The sequence below is a fragment of the Gekko japonicus genome, unplaced genomic scaffold, assembly GCF_001447785.1.
Source record: "Gekko japonicus isolate JY-2015 unplaced genomic scaffold, Gekko_japonicus_V1.1 scaffold166, whole genome shotgun sequence".
Classification (NCBI taxonomy): domain Eukaryota; kingdom Metazoa; phylum Chordata; class Lepidosauria; order Squamata; family Gekkonidae; genus Gekko; species Gekko japonicus.
The window spans coordinates 1,298,427-1,321,255 of record NW_015173127.1 but is presented as its reverse complement, the minus strand read 5'-3'; the positions used below and the strand labels follow the sequence as shown (position 1 = coordinate 1,321,255).

The following is a 22,829-nucleotide window of genomic DNA, read 5'->3' as shown; positions in this document are numbered from 1 at the left end:
GACCCCTTTCGCCCTCCCCCCCTCCCCAAAATGGAGAAGCACCTTTCTTGGAACACAACTGGGGGGCAGCCAGCCCTGAGAACAGGAAGAGGGCTCACTATGCAGAGTCCCCCTCCAGTCTAAGCGCCCTGCTTTCAGAGAGGGCCTAACGCTGGAGCAAGTGGGCACCCAGGACTGCACCATCAGGATGGCGAGCATCGACTCCCCCCCATTATCCTCCTATAAGCCTCTGGCTTGTCTTGGGTGCCCGTGAAGGAAAGTCCCATAAGGGAAGACGTTATTTCCCTCCCCTTTTTCTTTCTTTCTTTAAGAACATAAGAGAAGCCAGTGCTGGATCAGGCCAATGGCCCGTCTTTCTTTTAAGGGTGTGTGTGTGTGTGTGTGAAGATGGATGTGGGGCGAAGGTGCAAAGAAAGGCGCCTCCATAGCTGCGCTCCTTTTCCCTGCATCTTTTCTTTTTGGCCTTCGCGCACCCAAAGCATGGGGGCCAAACCCGCCACCCGGGCGCCAAACGAGAGGCGCAAAATGGAGACGACCCCGTCTGCCCTTTCTTCCTTCACCACCACCACCCCCAAGCTGCCCCCGGCGGGAAAGGCCGGCGCTGTCGGGCCAGGCCGCGGCGGCGGGCGGGGGAAGGAGGCAGGAGAAGGAGGGCCGCCGCCTTACCTTTTCTTGTCGCTGGCGCCGCCCGTCGCGTCGGAGTCCATGGCGGCGGCCGGGGCGGCTCTCGCAGAGCGGCGGGGCCTGGCGGCGGAGTCGCCTCAGAAGGTCGGCCCGACGCGGAGCGAGCGAGCGAGCGAGCGAGGCCGGTCGTGCTGGAGGAGGCGTCGGGCGGAGTGAGGTAACGCGGGGCTGGTGAGCCGAGGGGGCGGGCGGGCGAGGCGGAGCCGGGGTGGTGCCCAGGCCCGGCCTTCCAGTCACGAGCGCGGCCTGCGCCACTCAGCGGCCGCCTGGCGGACCGGCCCCCCTCTCGTCGGAGGAGGCCGCGGCCGCCCCACGGCGCTCGGGGAAGGGTGGGGAGGAGGAGACCTCCGCTTCGTGTGTGGGGCAAGGCCGGGTTTCAGCCGTTTCTGAGGGGAAACAAGAAGGGGCGGCTGAGAGGGGGTGGGAAGGGAAGGCCGTTCTTTCCCTGGCAGACGGTGGAGCGGCCAGGGTGAGTGAAAACGAAAAGCGTTTCTGAGCGTGTGCAGAGCGCACCTTGCCTTCCCGCCATGGCCTGCAAACAGTCTACTTGGGTTGACTTTCCCTGGTAGAAGCTGCCAGGGTCAGTACAAAAGAGCGTTCCTGAGTGTGTGCAGAGAGCATGGTCTGCGAAGGATCTACTTCGGTTGACTTTCCCCAGTAGACTGGGAAGCTGCCGGGGTCAGTGAAAAAGAGCGTTTCTCAACAGTTGGGAGAGCAGATTATCTTTCTGCCGTGGCCTGCAGGCAATCTACTTCGGTTGACTTTCCCTAGTAGACGGTGAAGCTGCCAGGGTCGATACAATTGAGCAGTGGAGGCGAACCCATGGCGTGGGTGCCAGAGGTGGCCCTCAGAGCCCTCTCTGTGGGCACACGTGCCATCGCCCCAGCCAGGCCCAGACCATCATTAAAGTGTCGAATTCTCTGCCAAATAATTTTAACTAAATGAAAGCATTTGGGATTGCTTTCCTTACTTTGTTTGGATCACCTTAAGTTAATGTAGGAGTTGTTTTTTTCTAAAGTAAAACCTCAGTATTCAGGTTAAATTGCCATGTTGGCACTTTGTGACGAATAAGTGGGTTTTGGGTCGCAGTGTGGGCACTCGGTCTCTAAAAGGTTTGCCATCACTGCAATAGAGTGTTTCTCAGCATGTGCAGAGCGCACCTTGCCTTCCCACCATGGCTTGGAAACAGTCGACTTTGGTTGACTTTCCCTAGTAGACTGTGAAGCTGCCAGGGTCAGTAAAAAAAAAAGAGCATTTGTAGGCATGTGCAAGAGTGCATGTTTGCCTTCCCACGGTGGTCTGGAAACAATCTACTTCAATTGACTCTCCGTGGTGGGAGGTGACGCTGCCAGTGTCAATCCAAAAAAGTGTTTCTGAATGTGTGCAGAGAGCATACTATCTTCCTGCCGTGGCCTGCAAACAATCTACTTTGTTTGACTTTCCCTAGCAGAAGGTGATGCTACTGGGGTCAGTACAAAAGAGCATTTCTGAGCATGTGGCCTGCAAACAATCTACTTCAGCTGACTTTCCCTAATAGATGGTGAAGTTGCCAGGGTCAGTACAGAAGAGTGTTTCTGAGCATGTGCAGAGTGCACCTTGCCTTCCCACCATGGCTTGGAAACAGAGGTCGATCGCAGTTCCCCCCCCCCCGTGAGGTGCGGGGGGCAGGGCACACGATGAAGCCCCGCCCCCTGCTTCTGGCCCTCATTCAGCCAGGAGGAGGCAGGAGAAGAGGGAGGGTAAGTTGCTTCCTCCCCGCCTCTCCCCACCCCTGCCTGCCTGGGGCCAGGGAGGGCCTTGGCGGGGCTTCCTCGCACTCCCACCGGCCTTGCAGGTCCACCGTTGGGCCCCTGATGTCAGGGGGTGTGGCATATGCTAATGAGTTATGCTAATGAGTTCCCCTATCTCTTTTTCTGCGAAACGACCCCTGCTTGGAAACAGTCTACTTTCGTTGACTTTCCCTAGTAGACTATGAAGCTGCCAGGGTCAGTACAAAAGAGCATGTCTGGGCATGTGGAAGAGTGCATGTTGCCTTCCCACCATCTACTTCAGTTGACTTTCCGTGGTGGGAGGTGACGCTGCCAGCGTCAGTCCAAAAGAGTGTTTCTGAATGTGTACATACATCATTTATTTGCCATTGGACCATAGATCAGCATGAGCAACCCAAAAGCTTCCTTCTGTCTACAGAGGAAAAAACCCTAACCTCCCAGGATCCTAGGCAGTGTTCCCTCTAAGCTAAGTTAGTGTGGGCTAGCTCACAGTTTTTTAGCCTCTGGCTTACACATGTTTGACTTAGCTCAGGAAGGATGGCTCCAAAGCAAACTGATTTATGCAGTAGCCAAATGGCTTGCTCACAACTTTAATGCCAGTCGCTCACCAAGTAGAATTTCTGCTCACAGGACTCCACAGCTTAGAGGGAGCATTGAAATTCCTAGGACAATGTGAAGGATACAAGGCATGGTGATCCAGAGTGTGCATATAGTTTGCGTAGTCTCCCTCACTGTTGGGCCTTACTCTTCTTGCCCCTGTGTGAGTTTGGGGAGGAGCCATGGCTCAGTCTCTTGGCATGAAGAAGGTCTGATGATCAATCCTGACATCTCCAGTCAAAAGGATCTGGTAGTAGGTGATCTGTCCTCACCTGGATGGCACAGGCTAGCCTCATTTTGGCAGATCTCGGCAGCTAAGCAGGGTTGGCCCCGGTTAGTATTTGGATGGGAGACCACCAAGGAAGTCCAGGGTTGCCAGGAAGAGGCCAGCAACGGCAAACCAATTGTGAGAGACTCTGGCCTTGAAAACCCTACAGCACGGGTGTCAAACATGCGGCCCCCGGAGGGCTTCCATCAGGCCCACAGTGAAACAGGCCATCTCCTGCTTCCGGTTTTGCAGCTGCTGCTGCATCATAGCTTGCTTCGCCAGACTCTCTTAACCACTCAGCCATTTCATGTTTTAACCTGGGTCCTAGACTCAGAACTCTGAGCACGAGATTTCTGTGGTGAATGTCAATAAATCAAAAATAAGTTTGAAGCTTACAGAGCTAATGTTTTAAACATGTTTTTTTTTAAGTAAAAAAAATCTTTGTGTTTGTCTCCTTTATAAAGTATTTCTCCACTGCCTGGTATTACATTTTATGACACTGATGGCCTGGCCCAACAAGGTCTCATTTATGTCAGATCCGGCCCTCATTACAAATGAGTTCAACGCCCATGCCCTACAGGGTCACCATAAGTCGCCTGTGACTTGTTGGCACTTTCCACCACAGTAGGTGATAATGAAAGACTCTGGGGAGCCGCTACCAAGTCTGAATCGACAATACGGGCCTTGATGGACCAGTGGTCAGGTTCAATATAAGGCAGCTTCATGAATTGACAATACGACTTAAAACTTGCTCAGAATTAAGACCATAAGAAGAGCCCCGCTGGATCAGAGCAGTGGTCCATCCAGTCCACCATCCTGTCTCACACAGTGGCTAACCAGTTCCTCTGGAGGGCCAACAACAGGGCATACAGGCCAAGGCCTTCATTAGAACATCAGAAGAGCCCTGCTGGGTCAGCCCAGTGGTCCATCTAGTCCAGCATCCCATCTCACACAGTGGCCAGCCAGTTCCTCTGGAGGGCCAGCAACAGGGCATAAAGGCTGAGGCCTTCATTAGAACATCAGAAGAGCCCTGCTGGGTCAGCCCAGTGGTCCATCTAGTCCAGCATCCCATCTCACACAGTGGCCAGCCAGTTCCTCTGGAGGGCCAGCAACAGGGCATAAAGGCTGAGGCCTTCATTAGAACATCAGAAGAGCCCTGCTGGGTCAGCCCAGTGGTCCATCTAGTCCAGCATCCCATCTCACACAGTGGCCAGCCAGTTCCTCTGGAGGGCCAGCAACAGGGCATAAAGGCTGAGGCCTTCATTAGAACATCAGAAGAGCCCTGCTGGGTCAGCCCAGTGGTCCATCTAGTCCAGCATCCCATCTCACACAGTGGCCAGCCAGTTCCTCTGGAGGGCCAGCAACAGGGCATAAAGGCTGAGGCCTTCATTAGAACATCAGAAGAGCCCTGCTGGGTCAGCCCAGTGGTCCATCTAGTCCAGCATCCCATCTCACACAGTGGCCAGCGAGTTCCTCTGGAGGGCCAACAACAGGGCATTGAGGCCGAGGCCTTCCCCTGATGTCGCCTTCTGTCCCTTGGCATCAGCATCTTGCAGAGGAAGATTGTACCAGCTGCTGCGTTCAAGAGAAGTCTTTAAGGAAGTTTGTTCACCGTTACCGATCCGTATCATTGAAGGAACTCTGATAAGCTTCATAAAAGAAACCTCAAGGTTCCCGAGAAGCCAGCAATCTATTTGTGTCTTCTATTTCTTTGCTACTGCACTAGAGGCTTCCTCAACATTTGCAAGTGCTCTACATCTCAAAAGACCTTTGATCAGCACATAAAATATAGTGTAGATGGTTCATTTAGAGGTTAGCCTGAATAGCATTTACACACTGGAGCTCTTGACATGCACATGCACACACATACAGAAACTTACAGACACTTATCAGTCCTGACTAGGATTTCCAGGTCCCCCCTGGCCGCCAGCTGTGGATGGATATAGGGTTTCCAGATCCAGGCTGGGAAACTCCTAGAGATATAGATGGAAGCCTAGAGAAGACAGGGACCTCAGTGGGGTACCATGCCACAGATTCCACCCTCCAAAGCAGCCATTTTCTCCAGGGGGACTGATCTCTGTAGTTTGGAGATGAGCTATTATTCCAGGGGATCCCCGGGCCCCACCTGGAGGCTGGCAGCCCTAGACCCCAAGTACTTTCCTCCTTGTTGTTTCTGCCAGGTGCTTTTTAGAGTTAGAGACCCCTCCCCTCCCCATAATCTCCATCCTTTTTAAAAAACGTTTTAAATTTTTTTCCCCTATGTACGGACCAAACGAATGCACAAACATACATGAATACATATAAAAGGGAATTCCCTTTGTGTCATTTTTATCACAACCCTTGACCTCATACTATAGACAAAAAAAAAGATATATATTTTTCCGTCTTGTAATTCCAATATGTCTCTTTGCCAGTTTGGTATGGTGGTTAAGTGCGCGGACTCTAATCTGGGAGAACCGGGCTTGATTCCCCACTCCTCCACTTGCACCTGGCTGGATGACCTTGGGCAAGCCGTAGTTCTGATAAGAGCTGTTCTTGAAAAAGAGCAGTTTCTGTCAAGAGCTCTCTCAGCCCCGCCTACCTCACAGGGTGTCTGTTGTGGGGAGGGGAAGGGAAAGGAGTTCGTAAGCCGCTCTGAGACTCCTTTGGGTAGTGAAGGGCGGGGTGTAAATCCAATCTCCTCTTCTTCTTTTACCTCACAGGGTGTCTGTTGTGGGGAGGGGAAGGGAAAGGAGTTTGTAAGCCGCTCTGAGACTCCTTTGGGTTGTGAAGGGCGGGGTATAAATCCAATCTCCTCCTCTTCTTCTTCTTCTTTTCAAAATTAAGTATGTAGTTCTTATTCACTTTTATTTCGGTTAAGAGCCCAGGAATTTTAAATGTTATTTTCTTTTACCCCCTCATAAAACTTTAACCATGCGCCCTCAAAACCTTCTTTATTGTTCCCTCTTAAAATTATGGTTAGTTCATCCGTCTCAGCGGTTTCCAATATTTTGCTTATAACTCCATCATTTAGAGTGTAAAATATCGCCGCCTTGCAGGAATGAAATGCAGGAGGGGGCTATTCCTCCAGCAAAAGGAATTTATGCAAAACTGAACTCAGCTTTGGGGAAGAGAAAGGCCAAGACGGGGGTTGCTTTCACACACTGGAGGAAAGGGAGAAATGGCACGCAGAGAGGAGGCCACGGCTGGCTTAACTAGAACACAGATCCAGGTGGGGTCGCCATTTTGGTCTGAAGGAGCAGAACAAAGTTGGAGTCCAGTGGCACCTTTGAGACCAACAAAGTTTTATTTAAGGTGTAAGCTTTCAGAGTGCATGCAGAACTCAAACTTTGTTCTAGTGTGAACACAGCTGCCGACCTAATCCATAGCTATTCGTGTGCAGATGAGCTTGCCATAGGGCAAGGAATGTGAAGGGGGTTTACCAGGGGTTATTTAGTAGAAAAAGAGATGCAGGAGCTCATTAGCGTAACTCATTATCGTAACTTATTTGCATATGCCACACCCTCTGAAATCACCAGAAGTCTATCAGAAGGCAACACCCACTGCTCAGGCTCCACTGGACTGTTTTGGATTGCTAGCTATTGGTGGGGGGAGGAACGTGCAGATCTGTCCTCGCAGAGGAGGGAGAGTTTGTACCTGGATAAAACTTGGTCTTAAAGGTGCCACTGGACAGTTTTGGACCGAGGGGCGGGGGGTGGGGGGGAGCTCTGCAATTTACCTGGCTGCTTCTTGCTCTGACTGAGGGCTGCTGGGAGCAGGGGGTGGGGCTTCTTGCATGTGCCCACCCCCTGGGCTCTTTACAGCTGTAGCTCCGCTCCTGTGCACGTTTGCAGGAAATGATCCCTGGGGTTTACACAGAGGAGCACACAGTGGGCGATTCTGAATCTAGCACTCGCTCCACATTTTCTCAACTGGGAGAGAAAAGTGCAGCTCAAAACCACATCCAAATGCTTCAGGGCAACGCTGTACTGACTGCAAAGTCACACACACACCCCACGGCCATAAAAGGGCCATCAATCTTTGCAGAAGGTACAGTAAAATCCAATGATGAAAGTGAAATCAGCATGGAGTGTGGAGGGTACAATTAAATCTGGTGATCAAAGGAAGTGAAAGCAGCGTTCAATGCAGAGGGGAAATTTCTGTTCCAACGTGGGTTTGGTAAAACAAGGGAAGGAAAAGCCAATGCAGAATCAGCCACAGTGAGCAGATACGGAAAGTACCTCCCCTGCCTGCACTCGCACACTTCTCCATAGAGCCTTATGCTGTGGACGGGCCCCCTCTGCAATCGCGTCATGAATGGGCAAATCCACTGGAGAATAAACACACTGGTCTTTAGGGTCTTGATGGTCTGTGCTTTCCTATAACATTGAGTTTTCCTCCTTTCTGATTTCTGAGGGGTAGCTGCTCCTTGGGAGGAAAGCGATGGCAAACCTAGATGGCATAATAAAAAGTAGAGACATCACCCTGCCAACAGAAGTCCGTATGGTCAAAGCAATGGTATTCCCAGTAGTCATGTATGGCCGTGAGAGTTGGACCATAAGGAAGGCCGAGCGCTGAAGAATTGATACTTTCGAATTATGGTGCTGGAGAAGACTCTTGAGAGTCCCTTGGGCTGCAAGGAGATCAAATCAGTCGATAAGAAGTCAACCCTGACTGTTCCCTGGAAGGCCAGATACTGAAGCTGAAGCTCAAGTACTTTGGCCACCAGATGAGAAGGGAGCCCTCACTGGAGAAGACCCTGATGCTGGGAAAGACTGAAGGTACAAGAGCAAGGGGGCGGCAAAGGATGAGATGGTTAGACAGTGTCATCAAGGCAATGAACATGAAGTTGAACAAACTCCGGAGGACGGCGGAAGACAGGAGGGCCTGGCGTGATGTGGTTCATGGGGTTGCGAAGAGTCGGACTCGACTGTGCAACTGAACAACAACAACAGCTGTGTTATTCTGTTGCAGCAGTATTAAGCCAGAATTGGCAAATTCCCAGGAGAATAAACACCTGTTCCTTAGTAGGGGAGGGTCTTAATAGTCTATCCTTTCCTATAAGAAGAAGAAGAAATTGGATTTATACCCCACCCTTCACTCAGAGTCTCAGAGCGGCTTACAATCTCCTTTCCTTTCCTCTCCCGACAACAGACACCCTGTGAGGTAGGTGGGGCTGAGAGAACTCTGAGAGATCTTGTCCTGAGAGAACTGCTTTGAGAGAACTTGTGAGTGACCCAAGGTCACCCAGCAGCTGAATGTGGTGGAGTGGGGAATCAAACTCAGTTCTACTAGATTAGAGTCCACGCTCTTAACCACTACACCAAACCGGCTAGCTATAACATTAAACTTCCCTCCTTTATGATTTTAGAGGGGTAGCCATTTTATTCCATTACAGCAAAATTAAGCAAAGAGTCTTGTGGAGCTTTAAAGACCAGATTTAGGCTGGAATACCAGCGGTGGCTCAGAGGCTAAGACGTTGAACTGCAGACTGGAAGGACAGTTCAAAAACAAGAAATTGCAAGTAGATAAACAGGTACCGCTTTGGTGGGAAGGTAACAGCGCCTCGGCTTCTAGTCATGCCGGCCACATGACCACGGAGAAGTCGTCGGACAGCGCTGGCTCTTCGGCTTGGAAACGGAGATGAGCACCGCCCCCTAGAGTCGGATTCAACTGACTTTCAAGCAAGGGAAACCTTTACCTTTACCATCTTGTTAGTCTTTTAAGTGCCATGGCACTCCTGTTTTCTTCTCTTTTCTTCTCCTTTTTGATGATAATGAAAACATTAGCATGCTATGGTGCCTTTATGCAAAAAAAAATTATGCCAAAAAAGAAATGAGGAAGGGTGAATATAGACAGGTGCAGTTACATCTCTGTAGAACCTGGTTATAAAGGGGAAGTGGGAACCTCAAAGACAGCTGAATGAGAGCTGATGTGGGCATGTCCTGAAGTCAAAGCTCCCTCTCAGCTGTGGAGTCCTGTGAGCAAAAATTTTGCTTTGTGAGCTACTGGCATTAAAGTTGTGAGCGAGCGATTTGGCTGCTGCATACATTCGTTTGCTCTGGAGACATCCTTTCTGTTCTTGAAAAAGAGCAGTTTCTGTCAAGAGCTCTCTCGGCCCCACCTACCTCACAGGGTGTCTGTTGTGGGGAGGGGAAGGGAAAGGAGTTTGTAAGCCGCTCTGAGACACCTTTGGGTAGTGAAGGGCGGAGTATAAACCCAATCTCCTCCTCCTCCTCCTCCTCCTCCTCCTCCTCCTCCTCCTCTTCCTGAGCGAAGACAAAAATGGGTGAGCCGGAGGCTAAAAAACTGAGCTAGCTCACACTAACTCCGCTTAGAGGGAACACTGCTTGCAAGTACTTTCTATCAGGTGTGCTCTTGGAGTTCCTCACTCAGAACTCGTCTCCCAGCTGTGCATGGTCCAAATTGGATCGGGACTATGATGAACTGGAAGAAATCCAGTTTCTGGATGAACTGAAGCCTCCCCACCCCTGGGCATGCCGTTTTCTCGACCCGAAACAGCTCTTTGGCCCTTTGGAGAAACTTAACATCTCCTAATGACGACACATAGGTTTTCCCAGCAGGGCAACGTATTAGCTCCCTGCGCTCCATTTCGGATTGGGAAAAAGAGTTCAGGAGGGAAGGTTTAAGCCCCATCTCCCTGTGTCTCAACCTGCACTGGAGCCCCTTATGCCTGGGATTTGAGTTCCCAGTACAGAACTCCCAACTGATGCCCAGCAGAAACACATCTGGTGGTCAGAAGGATTTTATAACGTGCAAACCAGCCCTTTAAGAGCTGGGTTGAGCGCCTTGTTCCTTCCTTTCAGCGGAAACTGAAAGCCTGGAAATGGCCAGGGGTGCGAGCCGAAGGAGGAGGAGATTGGATTTATACCCCGACCATCACTCGGAGTCTCAGAGCGGCTTACAATCTCCTTTCCCTTCCCCTCCCCACAGCAGGCACCCTGTGAGGTAGGTGAGGCTAAGAGAGCTCTCTCGAGGACTGTCCTTGAGAGAACAGCTCTGAGAGAACTTGTAACCGACCCAAGGTCACACCAGCAGCTGCATGTGGAGGAGTGGGGAATCAAACCCGGTTCTCCCAGATTAGAGTCCGTGCTCTTAACCACTACACCAGACTGGCTCTCCACATGGTATCAACTGAAGTGCAACAGCCAAAGGGATTTGGCCCTTGAGCTTCTAGCCTCTGGCTTGCAGCCATGGCCCTCTGTGAGCTGAGATGGTGGAACCCAAATCAGCCTACAACAAGCTTCTGGCTTATCATGTTCTCCAGGAGTGCAAGGAGCCCTGGCTCAGTGGAAGAGCCTCTGCTTGGCATGCAGACTGAAAAGTACGCAGACGGAGAGTGATTTCAGCAAAGCGTACTTTATTCGATCAGGAACAAGAGAGCTTTTGCCGGCTCGCAGGCCGGCTTATATTCCCCGAGAAACCGCCACCCATAACACCCCCACACACACTTCCCAATAGGTTATTTACAAGGGCCGAGAGTTCCATAGGCTCACGGCCGGAACCTAGCCCCCTGATCGGTGTGGGCCAGGATCCGCATAGTCTATTGTCTCAAAGAGCGAAGCTCGACGTTGTGCTTGACCGTGTGGAGCCCTAGCCAGCCCCATGGTCTGACTGGATATATTACACAGACGGTCCCAGGTTCAATCTCTAGTTAAAAGGGCCAGGCAGGAGGTGATGGGGAAGACCTCCGCCTGAGACCCTGGAGACTGACTTCCAGTCTGAGTAGACAGGCACTGACCTTGATGGACCGGTTGTCTGATCCAGTAAAAGGCAGCTTCATGTGAGCGTCCTGGTAAGGGGCGGCTCTGTGGGATTTATATCCTTTTTATTATATTTTGTCTTCTGTGCATCATTTTGTGCATCTCTTTAAGTCCCTGGAGTGGGAGAAGAGCAAGGTAAAAATATTTAAATAACTATTATTTATTTATTTATGTGTACCCTACCTTTCTCCCCAGTGGGGACCCAAAGTGGCCGACATCCTTCCTTCTTCTGTCCTCCATTTTTATCCTCACAACAACCTTGTGAGGTGGGCTAGGCTCCCGTTGTCTGTGCTGTGTGCTCCATCAGCCATTGGCCCATCAATCGCCACTCAAGAGTAATTGTGTGCTACTGGCTGGGTGCTGGGTCCACTCCTCTTCCCCACCCACTGCCACCTCAGCCACTGTTCCATGTCAGAATAACTGCCAAACGGCTGTCTCTCCTGATGAAGACACTTCTCCTGCATGGCTCCTGTGGGACTAACTTTTCCCTCAGTGGATGTTGCTAGGCAACGAAGCTTGGTTCTGTCAGTAAAAAGATAAAGGGATGAATTACTTTCCAGGCCTTTGTGGGGAACTCATTGGGGCCAGTCCTGACTAGGGTTGCCAGCTGAAGTCTATAGAAGCCAGGGTTTGGGGAGGGGAGAGGTCTCAGCTAAGTAGAATGCCATAGAGTCCACCCTCCAAAGCAGTTATTTTCTCCAGGGGGAGAAAGAGATCTGTTGTCTGGAGTTCAGTTGTGATACCAGGTGATACCACAGCCAGTGCAGTGCAGCAGTTAGTACTTCAGGGCAGGGTCTGCCAGACCCAGATTCTTTTCTTCTTCTTCTTCTTTTTCTATTTTTTTTGACGATCATACACACAAAGGGATATTTAAGAACATGATAGCATACAAATTTAGCTTAATATCTTAATTATAAATTCTCCAATCACAATTAGGATTACTTATACATTTAGTGCCATTTCCTGTATATCCTTTTCCAATCCAATATCTTATTTTACGTATTACCTGATCTTATAAATTACTTTAACAACAAAATTTATAGTAGATTTAAATACAATTCCTTTAGTAACAATAATGTTTCTATCAAACCGGCTTAATAATGCCCATCTAATTGCATAAATAATTCCTCCCGTTAATGCCAGTATTTAGTAGACTTTAGTAGCTCACAAAGTAGAATTTTTGCTCACAAGACTCCGCAGCTTAGAGGGAGCCCTGGTGGCAGCTATCGCTGAAATGTTATTTTAATCTACACAGCTAATTGGATCTCCAATGGCAGATCAGAAGTTGCTTCACCCACATTCGGAAAACACTTGGAGGACACCGTGTACGGTGTTAGCAGGCATGCTGGGGACCCCTGTTGTAGACAGCGGCTCTGTTCCACAAGAAGAAGAAGAGATTGGATTTATACCCCGCCCTTCACTACCCAAAGGAGTCTCAGAGCGGCTTACAAACTCCTTTCCCTTCCCCTCCCCACAACAGACACCCTGTGAGGTAGGCGGGGTGGAGAGAGCTCTTGACAGAAACTGCTCTTATCAGAACTACGGTTTCCCCAAGTTCATCCAGCCAGGTGCAAGTGGAGGAGTGGGGAATCAAACCCGGTTCTCCCAGATTAGAGTCCGCGCACTTAACCACGACACCAAACTGGCTCTTGTGCTAGCATTAAAATACCTATAAGGTGCAGCGAGATCCCTGCTTATTTTTGCTGCGACAAACCAAAAGGGCTGTCCCTCTGGAATTGCAACTCAGGGAGGGAGCTCTCCGTTGAAGCAGCAATCCAGACCCAGCGCAGTTGTGCACTGTGGCTTCCTGTCTTCTTGGATTCATTCTCCGTTATCCTCACTTCCTCTTGTTGGTTTCCTCGGAAAATCTATACAGATTGACATATCATTTACCTTCAAACATCATACACCTATCGGCATAAGACCTACCCCTTCTCAGGGGTAGGGTGGGGGTAACACACCACAGCAGGCAGTGACTCACTCGCTTTGCCCGGTCTGTGTCTCTGTATAAAGTTCGCACTCTTACTGCATATTTCAAGAGTAGAGCTTCCTGACTAAGCAATAGGACTTACACAAAGAAGTGACTCATTGTGGAGAGAGGGCCAAAAGTCAAAATGCAGGAAATCTGGTAGGGAAAAGGAAGGAGGAAAACACTGGCCTTTTTTTTACCATAAAGGTTTTGAAAAATTCCCAGTGCTAAGTTTGCTCAGGGCCACTTTCTCCAAAAGGGGCAGTGGCGCAGGGCCCATCGTGCACATGAGAGAAAGGTGTGTGAGATTCAGCAGTCCACAGGTGCGTAGAGCAAAGGTGTCAAACCCATTTGTTACGAGGTCTAGATCTGACATAAATGTTACTCTGTCGGGCTGGGCCATGGATGCCATAAAATGTAATGCCAGGAACCGGAGGTATAAACTTTAAAAAGGACCCAGGCAAACCTAATTAATGATGTCATTTTTTTACACAAAACACAAACATGCTAAAAACATTAACACTCTTACAGTATTTCATTACGCCAGGGCTCTTTTTGTAGCAGGAACTCCTTTGCATATTAGGCGACACGCCCCTAATGTAGCCAATCCTCCAAGAGCTTACAGAGCTCTTCTTACAGGGGCTACTGTAAGCTCTTGGAGGATTGGCTACATTAATGCTTTCGATTTCGATTTAGGGTGCCTTTAGGGGTGTGTCGCCTAATATGCAAAGGAGTTCCTGCTACAAAAAGAGCCCTGCTTACGGTATCTCCCTGATGCCCACCCTCCCACTTCCACCACCCGTTACGCATTAGCACTGGGACAGTATACAGGGACATAACGCACAGCCTTGGTCAGGGCTATTTTTGGGCAGGAACGCACACGAACGGAGTTCCGGCTGGCTCCTGAGCTGGCCACGCCCAGCAGGAACTCATTAGCATAATAGGCCACAGCTAACAGCAGAAACTCATTAGGACTGGCCTAACATGCAAAGAAGTTCCTGTTACAAAAAAAGCCCAGGGTTTTGACAGCAAAGTAAACAGAATAAGAAGCAAAAGGTGGGTGTGGCTGGATGACCACACGTCTGGCAACATGGGGGCGTGGCCTAATATGCTAATGAGCTGTGCTGTCAGGGTGTGACCTAATAGGCTAATGAGTTTCTGCTGTTGGGTGTGGCCTGTTAGGCTAATGAGTTCCTGCTGGGCTTTTTCTACAAAAAAAAGCCCTGGCCTTGGTCATTTGGCAATAAAGGTAATGAGTTGCTCGCGGGCCAGATAAGAGCCCTTAGGGTTGCCAATTTCCAGGTGGTGGAAATCCAAACACAACATCCGTGATAAAAATAACAAAGAGTCGATAAAGATATGTATGCAAAATTATTTACTGTAGTAATTCCGTGGGAAATTATCTTCTATTATCACCGTTAACTGCTACAGTAAATGATTTTGCATACATGTCTTTATTGACTCTTTGTTATTTTTGTCACAGGTGTTGGGTTTGGATTTCCACCTCCTCCCGTGATCTCTCGTTTTTAACATCCAGGTGGTGGCTGGAGATCTCTTGGGATTTCAACTGATTCCCAGGCAAAAAGAGATCAGCTCACCTGGAGAAAATGGCCACTTTGGAAGGTGGACTGTATGGCACTTCACCCCCACTGAAGCCCCTCCCCAAATCCCACTCTCCTTAGGCTCCACCCCCAAAATCTCCGGGTATTTCCTGACCCGGAGCTGGCAAACCCGAGCACCAGAGCCACAAACCTCAGGTTTCTGTGTCCAAATTCCCAAGCGACTCATAAGAATAACTATTGTGAAGAGCAGGCTTCCAGATCCTAGAAATGGGATATTTGCAACTGAGTGTTCACCTGGAGAAAATGGCCACTTTGGAAGGTGAAACTAATGGCGTTATACCCCACTCAAGTCCCTCCCCACCCCAAACCCCGCCCTCCCCAGGCTCCTCCTCCTAAATCTCCAGGTATTTCCCAAACTCGAGCTGGTAACCTAGATAGCCCCAGATGGGCTGCTTCTGGCACACGGGCCGTATGTTTGACACCCTTTACTTACGGTTTAGCACAGTGCATTTTGCCTGTACATCCAAACTCATGTAGGCTGGTTCTGCATGGAGACAGTTCCTCATTGTAGACGTATTGCTGTTGCCCATGCAGGAGGGATTTGCAGCGGCAACCGACTGCAAACCTTGACTTGGAGACGAAACAGCATACTGTAGTTCTCAGGTTCAGATGCAACAGCAGCCTCAAAATCTGCACGAAATCCTGAATTACAAATTGACTCCTTGGCAGGGAGGGAAGGGCCTTACAAGCACAGGGTTTCCTTGTGAGGTCTAATCTAGTCTAAAAGGGTTCCCTCGCATCACAAGAATGCTTTAGCATTGCATACCCATGGCAACCATGTTCACAGCCATCTGGGCTTTACCTCTGCATAGGGTCGCCAGCTACGGGTTGGGAAATACTTGGAGATTTTTGGGGTGGAGCCTGAGGAAAGCAGGGTTTGTGGAGAGGAGGGACCTTCAGTGGGGTATAATGCCGCAGGGTCCATCTTCCCAAGTGGCCATTTTCCCTAGGTGAAAGGGAGGTAGGCCATAGAGTTCACCCTTAAAAGCAGCCATTTTCTCCAAGGGGACTGATCTCGGCCATCCAGAGATCACTTGTAATAGTGGGAGGTCTCCAGGCACCACCTGGAGGATGGGAACCCTAGTCACCTGGAGATCAGTTGTAAGCAATGCTCCCTCTAAGCTGTGGAGTCTTGTGAGTAAAAGTTCTACTTTGTGAGCTGCTGGCATAATAACAATAAGAAGAAGAGGAGGAGATTGGATTTATACCCCACCCTTCACTACCCAAGGGAGTCTCAGAGCAGCTTACAAACTCTTTTCCCTTCCCCTCCCCACAACAGACACCCTGGGAGGTGGGTGGCGCAGAGAGCTCTGACAGAAAGTGCTCTTTTTCAAGAACAGCTCTGACAGAACTATGGCTTGCCCAAGGTCATCCAGCAGGTGCAAGTGGAGGAGTGGGGAATCAAACCCGGTTCTCCCAGATTAGAGTCCGCGCACTTAACCACCACACCAAACTGGCATTAAAGTTGTGAGCGAGCAGTTTGGCTACTGCATAAATCAGTTTGCTCTGGAGCCATCCTTCCTGAGCTGAGACAAAAATGTGTGAGCCAGAGGCTAAAAAACTGCAAGCTAGCTCACACCAACTGAGTTTAGAGGGAACACTGGGTGTAAGCCCAGGAAGTCTCCAGCTACCACCTGGAGCTGGCTGGCAACCCTGCCACTACCTCTTCTGGCCCAGTCTCCAGTTTCAGAAGCAATTGTAGAATCGTTGCACACACACACACACAATTGCTCTTCAATAACTGCACAAATTGCTAATCAAAAACCTTCAGAAGGGTGACGAAGTAGTCAAAAGATTTCCTGTGAAAACAAGCATGCAAAAAAAACCCCACAACAACTCAATAACCCCGCCTTCCCCCATGGTCAAGGACAGCTCTCCGAAGAGTGCTCATAAAGTACAATGAGTTTACCCACTGAATTTCCCCGGGCACAGGAAGCAAATCTAAAACAGCTCGGTTTGTGCAATCTGCTCACATGGCAGTTTTGAGACGTGCCAGACCAAGGAATTCATGCCGGTTAACAGGCACAGGGCATGCAAGCCACCGCACGCCACCTAACCTTTGCCTCCGTGCTACTGATTTTAAATGAAGCATATTCTTGCAGCCCCATGTGAGCTGAAGCATCGTAAGACTTTTTTCAGCCATGCTGGTCGACAGCTCTCAATCCCTAGAAACTAGGGGTGCCAGGTTCCCCCCTGGCCATCGGTGGGGGGTAGGGGGGTAGGGTTGCCAGCTCCAGGCTGGGAAACTCCTAGAGATTTGTCCTGGGGAGGACAGAGATCTCAGTGGGGTACAATGCCATACAGCACCCACCAAAGCATCCATTTTCTCTAGGGCAGGGGTGTCAAACATGAGGCCCGGGGGCCGGATGAGACCCCCCCCCCCGGGAGGGCTTCCATCAGGCCCGCAGTGGAACTGGCCATCTCCTGCTTCCAGTTCTGCTGCTGCTGCAGCCTCATAGCTTGCTTCGCCAGACTCTCTTAATCACTCAGCCATTTCATGTATTAACCTGGGTCCTAGACTCAGAACTCTGAGCATGAGGTTTCTGTGGTGAATGTCAACAAATCAGAAGTAGGTGCTAATGTTTTAAGCATGTTTTTATTTTAAGTGAAAAAAAATCTTGGTATCCTTTAGTTTCCTTTGTATCCTAAAGTTTATATCTCTGTTACCTGGCATTACCTTTTATTTATGTATTATTATTATTATTATTATTATCATCATCAGGGGTCATTTGGGGGGGGACGTGGGGGGACGCCATCCCCCCGGGTGAGGTGCGGGAGGGCGGGGCCTGGAGCTCCCTGCTGGTGCCCGCTGGAGGTCGCCGCCGGCTGTGGGGAGGACACACTTCCGGTGATGTCAGGGGGTGTGGCATATGCTAATGAGTTATGCTAATGAGTCCCCCTAGCTCTTTTTCTATGAAATGACCCCTGATCATCATCATCATCATCCCAGCCCAACAAGGTCTCATTTATGTCAGATCTGGCCCTCATAACAAATGAGTCTCAGAGCGGCTTACTAACTTTCCCTTCCCCTCCCCACAACAGACACCCTGTGAGGTAGGTGGGGCTGAGAGAGCTCTGACAGAAATGGCTCTTTTCCAAGAACAGCCGTGCCAGAACTATGGCTTGCCCAAGGTCATCCAGCAGCTGCGAGTGGAGGAGTGGGGAATCAAACCCGGTTCTCCCAGGGTCCACACTGTCCACTGTCCACACGGTTCTCCCAGATTAGAGTCCGGGCACTGAACCACTACACCAAACTAGTCTCATAGAATCATAGAGTTGGAAGGAACCACCATAGTCATCTCGTCCAACCCCCTGCTCAAGGCTGGAAATTCATGACTACCCCCCCCACCCTCCCAGTGATCCCTGCTTCATGCCCAGAAGATGGCAAAAATCCCAAAACAAAACAAAAAACCCTCAATTATCTGGCCTCTTGAAAAATTGCATGACAGCCTTTCAGGTACTTCATATCACCTCTCAGTCATCTCCTCTCCAGGTTAAACATACCCAGCTCCTTTAACCTTTCCTCATAGGACTTGGTCTCCAGACCCCTCACCAACTTCATTGCCCTCCTCTGGACACATTCCAGCTTGTCTATATCCTTAAATTGTGGTGTCCAAAACGGAACACAGTATTCTAGATGAGGTCTAAGCAGAGTAGAGTAAAGCAATACCACCACTTCACGTGATCTGGACATTACTGTTGATACAGCCAAAAATCGCATTTGCCTTTTTAGCTACCACATCACAGTGCTGACTCATGTTCAATGTGTGGTCTACTGAGACCCCTAGATCCTTTTCGCACATACTACTGCCAAGACAAATCTCCCCCATCCTATAATTACGCATTTGATTTTTCCTGCCTAAATGCAGAACTTTACATTTATCCCCGTTGAAATTCATTTTATTTGTTTTAGCCCAGTTTTCCAGCCTGTCAAGATCAACCTGTATCCTGACTCTGTCTTCTACCATATTTGCTACCCCTCCCAATTTAGTATCAGTTTGAGTTTTTAATTGGGTCTTCAGGAATCAGTACCAGCATCAGTTTTGATAGGGAGGCTGATTTGTCAGTGTTTGATCCGAAGCCAATATGATGCTCAATATGGCAAAATGTGGTGCTCAACATGGCAAAAACAGAACACATGATGAGGGAAGGGAGTTGCAGCCTAGGATCAGCATAGGGGTAGTACCTAAACACCTAGTTTCTTTAAATGAAACGAAGTCCTCGGGGACAGATGAACTGCATCCAAGGGTAATAAAAGAACTCACAGATGTAATTTCTGAGCCTCTGTCCATTATTTTTGAGAATTCTTGGAGAACAGGGAGGTGCCAGAAGACTGGAGGCGGGCAAATATTGTCCCCATCTTCAAGACTCCTTCAGGTAGTGAAGGGCTGGGTATAAATCCAATCTCCTCCTCTTCCCCCTCCTCTTCCTCCTCAGTAGGTTAGGGTTGCCAACCTCCAGGTGGTCCCAAATATACAAATTCCACTAGTAGAAAACACCCCCAAAGATTTCCAAACAATGTATTAAACAATTATAAAGTTGGTGGTGTCACAGCTGTACTGTAACAACTATACTGTATATAGTAACTAATATACTGTAACTATAATAAGGCATAAGATACAATATTTCCTCCTTTGTAGATAAGACATGAAGTCCATGTAACCAGTGTAACTTGACAGGACGAGTCCACATAGTCATAATATTTGTAGATAAGACATGAAGCCCATGTAACCAGTGTAACTTGATAGGAGGAGTCCACATAGTCATAATATTGTCCAAACAGCCTTTGCAAAGATGCCCGTTCTAGATACTTAGAAGATGTGTTTCCTTCGACTTCTTCAGTTTGCCGGCTGTGTAAGTGGAACCTGATTTCAGCAATTTCAACAGACCACAAGGTTCATAGTGTCAGAAGTGAATCATAGGTGGTGGTGGCTGGGAATGTCCTGGCATTATAACTCATCCCCAGGTGACGGAGATCAGTTCCATTGGAGAAAAAGGCCACTTTGGAAGGTGGACTCTATGGCATTATATCCCATTGAAGTCCCTCCCCTCCCCAAGCGCTGCCTTCCTCAGGCTCCACCCCCAAAATCTCCAGGTGTTTCCCAACCTGGAGTTGGCAACCCTACAGTGGGTGCCTGATCATGCCAGCTGCTGATTTCCATGGCCTGCTCTTTTCTAAGAGGTAGAGGAAGGTGACGGGCTAGGATTCCATGGATAACTTCTTCCCCTCCATAAAGCCAGAACTGGCCTTGGTTAAGGAATGTTTTTATTTATTAAAATGCTTATACCTCGCCTTTCCCCGTGGTTCAAGGCGGCTAACAAGTATGATGATGAAGAAGAAGAAGAGGAGGAGGAGGAGGATTTATACCCCGCCCTTCACTACCCAAAGGTGTCTCAGAGTGGCTTACAAACTCCTTTCCCTTCCCCTCCCCACAACAGACACTCTGGGAGGTAGGTGGGGCTGAGGGAGCTCTTGACAGAAACTGCTCTTTTTCAAAAACAGCTCTTATCAGAACCATGGCTTGCCCAAGGCCATCCAGCAACTGCAAGTGGAGGAGTGGGGAATCAAACCTGGTTCTCCCAGATTAGAGTCCGCATACTTAACCATTACACCAAACTGGCTACACCAAAGGCATCATAGCCAGTGACCTCTCCTGCGCACAGGGGATTGAGGTTTTGCAGCTCTTCAAAAACCCGCAAAGACTGTCTGAATAAAAATGGTAGTGTGTCTGTGTTTTTTTTTTAAAAAGGATCACACACATTACAGACCAAGATGTCTACATAGTGCTGCTTCTCTAACGTAAATTACGGCCAACCGTTGTGTCTGACGAAAGCCATATCGTTGTAACACTTGTGGGTTTTGTGCCATATAGTAAATTAAGGTCAGTGTGTCTCAGCAAACCGTGGTGCTATAAAATGTGAAAGCAAAGCTACAGGCAGGAATTTGAGCTCCGTCATCGTCGATACCGGCTGCAGACAACAGGAACCTGCTCTGATATAATGTTATAAACACAGATAAAAAAAGCAAACAGTTCGAAGGCCGTGTGTACCATTGAAGGATATGAACGTTCATAAAAGCAGCGTGGGCAAAGTGGTGTCTGGCCAGGGTTTGGTTGATGATTACCTAATTCTGAGGTGTGCACTGGATGCATTTCCCCAAGTTTTATGGGAAGCCTGACGTAAACTTTGTTCTAATGCACAGGTTTCAAGATGATGTAAGAGAGTTCAAAACAGAGGGTTGGGTTCTAGCCGCCGCCACTGCAAAGAGAACAGATCTTCACTGCATTCCTCTGTGCTCCTGCCGTCAGTTCCAGTCTCCCAGAAATTAGATTGCCAGGATCACTTGGGAGCTGTGCTGATGCAAGGGGAAGAAGAGACAATTTCAGCCCTTCCATTCATTTCCACCACAGTCTCCCAATCCAGATAGATACTAATTAGGGGTGCCAACTGTTGTGGCCCACTACATCCCTCTAAGGGTGGAAAGGTGTATAATCTCCTTGAATGGGATGCCTCTCTTTGTCTTAACCCGGGAGCTGCCCTCTGACCTCTCCTCCTCTGTTTCTTTGTCATCTCCCTCCCTTCACATGACCTTCCATGGAGACACATGTCTCTGCAGGTCTCTCCTGTAGATATGTTTTTATATGTGTGTAATTCTGCCATGTGATAAATAATAATGTCCTCATACTCCCATACACACGATGCTGGACAAGCTGGCCATTAGTGGCTCAGAGGTTAAGACGCTGAGCTGCAGACCGGAAGTTCAGCCATTCGAGCCTCGAATGCCGCATGACGGAGTGAGCTCCCATCTCTGGCCCCAGCTCCTGCCAACCTAGCAGTTCGAAAGCAAGAAACTGCAAGTAGATAAATAGGTACCGCTTCCGTGGGAAGGTAACAGCGTTCTGTGTGCCTTGGCGTTTAGTCATGCCGGCCACAAGACCACAGAGAAGTATTCGGACAGCGCTGGCTCTTCGGCTTGGAAATGGAGATGAGCACTGCACCCTAGAGTCGGATTTGACTGGCTTTCGAGCAAGGGAAACCTTTACCGTTTACCTTTACTCTTTAGATTAGGATTCTTTCTCTTCTTTTGATGGCAACTTGAATGTGAACTGCATCTACTTGGCTGGAGTTTGGCTGGAGATCCTGGAGGTTTTTTGTCATCTTCTGGGCATGGAACAGCGGTCACTGGGGGTTTGGGGGAGGTATTTGTGAATATCCTGCATTGTGCAGGGGGTTGGACTACATGACCCTGGAGGTCCCTTCCAACTCTATGATTCTACGATTCTACTTGAATAAATAAGTTTACCTTTTTTTGCAGTATACTTCTGGGAGATTTATTCACTGCACTCCGTCTCACACTTCTATGACTGGGCAAAACTCTGCTCTACTAACCAGATATCCCAATACCAACTGCCCAGTATCGGCAGGTTATCCCCCGCTGGTATTTCTGTGTCCCCCACGGACTGTCACAAGAGTGGCAGGGGAGAAATGGGGAGAAACTGATGTTTCTCGATGTGGCCACATCCCTCGCAGGAGGAGACCTGGAAGTGATGTCACCGTGAAGAACAACACTGATTTTGTAGGTCTCCGCCCACCGACTCTTCCAGTGGTTGTCAACGAAGGGCTGGCAGCCGTAATAGTAATCCATGTGGGGCCCCTAACCCCAGGATTCTACTCTCCTAGGGTCAGAAAGGACTGCTGGGAGGAGGCGAACACGGCAAAGATCTGGGCTTATGCTGGCGGTTGTTAGGATCCAACCCAAGGATTGCATAGATTCGCTACTGTTAAATACTACACGCATTGCAGTGATCAGCTCTAATTTATTTAATGATTTCAGGAACACTACAAGGACAACCTTCCAAGGGCTTGCTGCCCGGCTTATAAAGCTTGCAAAGACCACACCCTAACACACCCCACTCCCAAAGATAGGCTATTTATATTACATTGCTATACTACTGGTTAACTTCAGGATCCTGTTCAGCTATTGTTCTGAGGGAATAAGCTCAACCAGTTTCCAGGGACTGTTCAGGCTGAATACATAACAGCTACTTTAATGTTAAGAGAACATCTAAAGTAAGATTCTTCATTCTACACCCCACTGGACCAATGCTCTCTCTAAACTGTGGAGTCTTGTGAGCAGAAATTCTGCTTTGTGAGCTA

The 22,829-nt window shown here is 49.1% G+C and overlaps 1 protein-coding gene across 2 annotated transcripts in view; it reads right to left on the bottom strand.

Annotated features, from left to right (window-relative positions):
• The window catches only part of HIF1A (hypoxia inducible factor 1, alpha subunit (basic helix-loop-helix transcription factor)), an 87,301-nt gene extending 86,480 nt beyond the window's left edge, over positions 1–821 (bottom strand). For both annotated transcript variants that reach the window (XM_015422024.1, XM_015422025.1), the window contains exon 1: positions 667–821. In XM_015422024.1, the coding sequence (XP_015277510.1) occupies positions 667–707 (41 nt within the window). In that variant the 5' untranslated portion in view covers positions 708–821. The remainder of the gene's footprint in view (positions 1–666) is intronic.
• Between the last annotated feature and the right edge of the window lie 22,008 nt (positions 822–22,829).